This window comes from Solanum tuberosum, unplaced genomic scaffold, assembly GCF_000226075.1.
Source record: "Solanum tuberosum cultivar DM 1-3 516 R44 unplaced genomic scaffold, SolTub_3.0 scf00663, whole genome shotgun sequence".
NCBI lineage: Eukaryota > Viridiplantae > Streptophyta > Magnoliopsida > Solanales > Solanaceae > Solanum > Solanum tuberosum.
The window spans coordinates 59,169-65,865 of NW_006239592.1; the positions used below are offsets into that span (position 1 = coordinate 59,169).

Consider the following 6,697-nt stretch of genomic DNA (forward strand, 5'->3'; position numbering starts at 1 on the left):
GGAGAAAATCGGGTCGCCCAATCACTTCGGTGAATCACCGAGTGACGAGGGTCCCGCCTAAAATTCTTGCATCGCAGCTCCATTTTCAAAGTTCAGAAGGCGGACTAGGTCGGGTTCACCAAACCGATCAGCGATCTGCCAATGGTTTCTTCACCTCGCACAATTGCTCGGACATACAAAATTAGCACACATTATTTGAAATACTAACACTTGGGTTTCCTCCCAAGAAGCGCCTTATTTAATGTCGTGGCACGACATGGAAATGCTCTCAAGCATCTTCCAGATACACCACTTCAATAAGAGAAATCTCTTGGCATTCACCAAAATACAATTTTAAGCGTTGCCCATTCACTTTGAATGTAGGTCCTTCTTTACCTTCGATTTCAATGGCACCATTTCTGAACACCCATGTTACTCTGAATGGACCTGACCAATTGGATTTGAGTTTTCCTGGAAACAACCTGAGTCAAGAATTATATAGCAAAACTCAATCTCCTACTCTAAATTCCTTCCTAAGGATTCTAGAATCATGCCACTTCTTCATCTTTTCCTTGTAAAGAGTTGAACTTTCATACACCCTGAACCTGAATTCGTCCAACTCATTCAGTTGATCCACTCTCTCTTTTAAATTCTTTGTCCAGTCCAGATTTAGAGCTTTCAATGCCCATAATGTTTTGTGTTCCAATTCAATCAGTAAATGGCAAGATGTTTCGAAGACTAGCTGATACGACGACATACCAATTGGTGTTTTGTATGCAGTGCGATACGCCCACAGAGCATCATCAAGCTTTCGAGACCAATCAGTCCTATTTGCATTCACCATCTTGGCTAGGATACTCTTAATCTCCTGATTCGACACTTCAACTTGGCCGCTCGTTTGGGGATGATACGGAGTTGCCACTTTGTGTTTCACTCTATATTTTCTCAATGCAGATGCAAAATACTTGTTGCAAAAATGGGATCCCCCCATCACTAATAATAGCTCTAGGAGTACCAAATCTAGAAAAGATGTAGCGTTTCAGGAATTGAACAACATTTTTCCATTCATTGTTTGGAAGTGCAACAGACTCCACCCATTTAGAAACATAATCTACTACCACCAAAATATACTAATGACCAAACGAACTCACAAATGGGCCCATGAAATCTATTCCCCTAACATCAAATAGCTCAACTTCTAAAATGGGCATAAGAGGTAACTCGTGTCTTTTGTACACTCCACCTTGTTTCTGACATTGAGTGCACTTCTTAACAAACTGATGAGATTATTTGTAGAGGAACGGCTAGTAGTAACCACTTTGAAGGACTTTAGCGGTGTACGTACACCACCATGATGACCCCCAACCGGTGAAGCATGACTAGCATGGAGAATTTCGATGGCTTCTTCCTCCGAAACACATCTCCTAATGATATGGTCTGTACACTCTCTGAATAAATATGGTTCATCCCAAAAGTACTTCTTAACATCGAACAATAACCTCTTTTATTGGTAGAAATTCAGTTCTTCCGGCATTAATCCACACACTACGTAATTAGCAAAACCAACATACCAAGGGGATTGTTGGAGAGTTACTGTGAATGCCTGTTCATCGGGAAAGGGATCATTTATGTCGATCTCCAGCTCATCATTTTCCTTGCCTTCTAATATCGATAATTGGTCAGCCACCTGATTTTCACCACCTCTCTTATCTTTGACTTCAAAGTCGAATTCTTGCAACAGTAGCACCCACCTTATCAATCTTGGCTTGGCATCTTTCTTTGCCATCAGATAACGCATTGTAGCATGATCAGTGTGAAGTACCACTTTAGTACCTAGAAAGTATGCTCAGAACTTTTCAAACGCATATACTACGGCAAGTAATTATTGCTCTATAACTTTGTAGCTACATTGAGGAGCGTTTAGAGTTTTGTTTGCGTAGTAAATGGGGTGAAATAGTTTGTTGCATTTTTTGCCACAACACAACACCCAATGTCGTGCCGCTTGCATCACACATTACTACAAAGGATTCTGACCAATCGGGACAAATGATGACTCGAGTGGAGATCAATTTTTCTTTCAAGAAATTTAAGGCCACTATGCATGCATCATCAAAATGGAATTTCACCTCCTTTACCCACAGTTTACATAGAGGATGTGCAATTTTAAAGAAGTCTTTGATGAACCTCCGGTAAAACCCGGTATACCCCAAGAAACTACGAATACCTTCACCAAAATTGGTGGTGGTAACTTCCAAATCACTTCAATCTTTGCTTTATCAACCTCCAACCCTTTTTGCGACACTTTGTGACCAAGAACTATACCTTACTTAACCAAGAACTGGCATATTTCCCAATTTAGGACCAAATTCGTCTCCACACATCTTAGAAGAACTTGTCCCAAGTGTGCCAAACATGCTTCAAAAGTGTCACCCACAACTGAGAATTCATCCATAATGACTTCAATTGAATCCTCCACCATATCAGCAAAAATAGACAACATGCAACGTTGAAATGTTGCCGGAGCATTACATAACCCAAATGGCATCCGTTTAAAGGCAAAAGTTCCATATGGGTAGGTGAAGGTGGGTTTTTCTTGGTCTTTCGGAGTAATGGAGATCTAGTTTTAACCGGAATACCCATCTAGAAAGTAATACCAACCTCTTTCTGAAAGTTGATCAAGCTTTTAATCCATGAAAGGCATGGGGAAATGATATTTTTCGGTCCACGAGTTTAACTTTCGGTAATCCATGCATACTCGCCATTCAGTCACCCGTCTCATAGATACAAGCTCCCCATTTTCATTTGGGTCTACTATGATTCCCCCATTTTTTGGTACACATTGCACCAGACTTACCCATTCGCTATTCGTAATAGTGTATATCACACCTGCGTCCAACCACTTTATCATCTCCTTTTTCACCACCTCTTGCATTGGTGGGTTCAATCTCCGCTGATGGTCAACACTTTGTTTACAATCACTATCAAGCTGAATTTTGTGAGTGCAAATGCCAGGAGAAATGCCACTATGTCAGCAATAGTCCAACCTATATATTTGATATGCCTTCTCAACAACTCAATGAGACATTTTACCTGCCATCCAAGCAAGTCAGCTGCAATGATCACCTGTAAGGTGTTATTTTCCCCTAAGAAAGCAATTCGGAGATGGGAAGGAACTACTTTCAACTCCATATTTGGTGGTTCTTCTGTTGATGGATTTGCGTGCCGACTTTCTCAGTTTTTTAGATCAATGTCCAACTTCAATGGAGTCTTTGACTACCCCTCATGCCTGAAAAAGCCGCTACTACCTCTTCGTAGACTTAAATTTGGAACTCATCATAGTTAGAAAGCACGGCTTCAAGTGGGTCACTCATACACATCAAATGGCTCACACTAGCCACTGCCTCTTCAATGACATCAACAACAGAGACCACATGAATATCGCTTGGGTGTATCATTGACTTACAAACATTAAAGGTTACTTCATCTTCGTTCACTCGGAACTTCAGTTCTCCGCTTTCAACATCGACCAACGCTCTCCCGGTTGCGAAGAATAGTCTTCCCAAAATGATGGGAATTTCAGCATTTATTTCAGAATCGAGAATGACAAAATCAGTCGGGAAAATGAATCGATCAACCTTTACCAAGATGTCATATATTATCCCTACGGGATGTTTTATTGATCGGTCCTCCATCAAGAGTCTCATTGTTGTGGCTTTCTGTTCACCCAAACCAAGTCGTTTATAGATTGCATATGGCATTAGGTTGATGCTTGCTCCCAAATCGCATTGGGCTTTAGCAAATTGGATCATGCCGATGGTGCAAGGGATGGTGAACGCTCCAGGATTTTTATTTTTTTTATCAGCTCCTTAGTCATAAATGCACTACAACTATGAGAAACTTCTATTGTCTCAAAATCCAAGATCCTTTACTTTTTGACTAACTCCTTCATAAACTTGGCATAACTCGACATTTCCAACAATGCTTCCACTAGAGGGAGATTAATCGATAATGTCTTGTACACCAATAAAAACATCTTGAACTTCTTATCCTCATTCTTCTTCTTGAGGGGTTGGGAAAACAGAGGAGATATTTTAGGTAAAGGTTGCATAACATTTGGGATTGGATTGTGTTTCTCCACATCTTTTTGCTGTCCTTTCGCAATGATTTGATGGATGGGTATTTCTTCTTCCTCTATAAATTTGTCTTCTTCATTCATTTGAGCTTTTTCATTGGCCGTCACATCGCCTATCTCTACCTTTCCACTATGAGTAACCACAGCCAACCCTCTATCATCATCTTCCCTTATCATATTTGGTTTCAATTGTGCTGACAGTAAACTCAACTGACCTTCAAGTGTCTTGATTGCATCTGGGTGAGAGTTCACTTTATTGTTTAATGATGAAAAATAAGCTTTCATCCCTTTTAACAAATCATTTGAACCTTCACTTTTATCAAGGATGCGTGACAACAAATCATTCACTCGGGTACTACTTGCACTCCCTTTCGACTTTGGGCTCTCACTCAATTTAGTGTTTCTCTCTTAATGGTCATCCTTTTTTTTTCAATAATCATTTCGCGCAGCCCATTTTTCATAGTATATTCTTTGGTCTTCCCCTTTGTAATAGTTCCAACCTTGATTCCCACCTCGCTGTAAATAGCGTGGGTGGAAACCCTCCTCGTATCTCTTTGAATTCCAACCTTGATTCTCCCTCGATTTTGAATAACCTGAGGAAGAACCCTCCTCAAATCTAAACACTCCACTTGTTCCCTTGGGATTTCGCACATTCTCCAACATATGCTCTTTTAGTAGCTCCATTTGGGTCAGCATCTTCTTGATTTTCTCATCCCTTTCTCTTTCCTTATCAAGTTGATCTTGTGTCATTCTAAAGCAAAAAGGAGAGATTTGATCCTCTTGAGTGTACCAAGCTTGATTTATTTTCGTCATGTCATCAAGAAGAAATGAAGCCACCTCAAATGATTGCAACATAATTTCCCCTCGTACCAATTGATCAGCCACTCCTTTATTAACTGAAGCAAGACTCCGGTAAAAATATTGGAGTAGCAAATCGTTTGGTAGCTCGTGAGTTGGGCATTGAAGTAAGAGTTTCTGAAACCTCACCCACGTTTCATGGATGGGTTCACCTTCCAATAACTTAAAACCTTGAATGTTATCCCTGAGTTTCATCATCCTCTATGAAGGGAAGAACCTTACATTGAATGTCGTGATAAGCTCATCCCATGACGTGATAGAATTCTTTGGTAGCTAGGCCAACAACATGCTAGCCTCTCCCGTCAGAGAAAGAGGAAATAATCTGAGACGGATTGATTCTTGTGGCACATTCTTGAATGAAAACAGGCTGCACACATCTATAAAATTCTTTACATGATCATGCGGATCTTCATGAGCCAGCCCACCATAAATTCCCTTCATTTGGAGTAGATGAAGAGTAGGGCTCGTGACCTCAAATGTGGAATTCTCATCAATTGATGGTAGGCAAATTGCACCCATTTCACCCCATTGGGTTGGGTTGTATGCACTTTTAACATCATCGATAGCATCTCGGGGGCCTGCTAGGCTACCATTCACCTCTTTCTTACTCATTTTAACTTCTATTTAGTCCAACCAACACCAACACAATGCAGTCTAATTCGATCAACTATAGCTTAGTCAGTATATAACCCAACCAACAGAGTTGGGGTCGATCCCACATAGAGTAGCGTTCTTTTGAATTCAAATGAGAAAGTATGATGATGAACTTTTTCTCGAATAATAACCTTATTTCCTTTGAGTTCTCTCGAACCTCAACACTACCCATAAGCCGACCAGCCCAAGTTCTCATCAAATCCACTCTTTCAAGCTTGATACAAAGGCTGGATCATGGGTTTCACTTTCTCAAGCTGAAACCGTCATGACCCACTACTAAGGATGCCAAATTAATACGTTGGTTCTATACTTCTCTCTCAAGCAAGCACAAAACTCTGAAATCTATTACATGAATTACGCAATAATGAAGTTAAACCAGCGTAATAATTCAGACCCGCTTCAAATTAACACCAAAAATCACTAATGGATAAAACCCATTCAGTAAAATGCAACAATTGGTCAAATTGTCAAACCCTCAAGGTTAGGGTTTTAGCCAATCATAGTGAAAAGATTAAATTCAATACCTGCCACATTTTCCATAGCTGGGTAAATGAAATTCAAAAGTTAAAATTAACTAAAATCTTCTTTATTACAAAACCCAAATGAAAAAACCTTGCTAAAATGACTTGAAATCAACAATGGTAGTGTTTTTGCTCTCAATCATCTGTTCCTAACATTTTTTGAATGCTTTCTCTCTCATGCAAAAATCAATTTATACAAAATCTGGTGTGACTTTTTGGGGCCACTCGGCGAGGTAAGTCGGGCTTCACCGACTGTTCGGTGACTCACTGATTGTCCTTTCATCTGGCCTTCCTACTTCACATCTTCTTCATCCAACCACTATAATTTTAGGCAAGCCAATTCAGGATCGTTGTTTCATTCCGTGATGCACTATTCTGTCTTTTATCTCGCCCATCTATTATTATCTGGGTCTCCATTTGTAGTTTCAGCGACCTGGTCATCCATCTCCGGTTTGGTCGGCGTCACGCTGAGTGAAACTGCTACTTGCCAAATTTATTCCTAATCCATCCTCAGTGTTGTGTAACTTTAGGCGTTAGAGGGGCAACATGGTGA

At 40.3% G+C, this 6,697-nt stretch overlaps 1 protein-coding gene across 1 annotated transcript; it reads right to left on the reverse strand.

Annotated features, from left to right (window-relative positions):
• Positions 1-268: 268 nt before the first annotated feature.
• On the reverse strand, positions 269-970 carry LOC107058858 (uncharacterized). Its single transcript, XM_015305050.1, has 2 exons — positions 585-970; positions 269-461 (listed from the first exon to the last, which is right to left on the reverse strand). Exons 1-2 carry the CDS (start codon positions 968-970, stop codon positions 269-271), a joined length of 579 nt encoding a protein of 192 aa, XP_015160536.1.
• Between the last annotated feature and the right edge of the window lie 5,727 nt (positions 971-6,697).

Bases quoted from the DNA above. Each gene is read 5' to 3' on its own strand.
- LOC107058858 (XM_015305050.1), bottom strand. From the start codon at position 970: ATGGGGGGATCCCATTTTTGCAACAAGTATTTTGCATCTGCATTGAGA. The intron at 462-584 runs GTTCAGGGTGTA...TTCTTGACTCAG, and splicing joins AATGAGTTGGACGAATTCAG to GTTGTTTCCAGGAAAACTCA.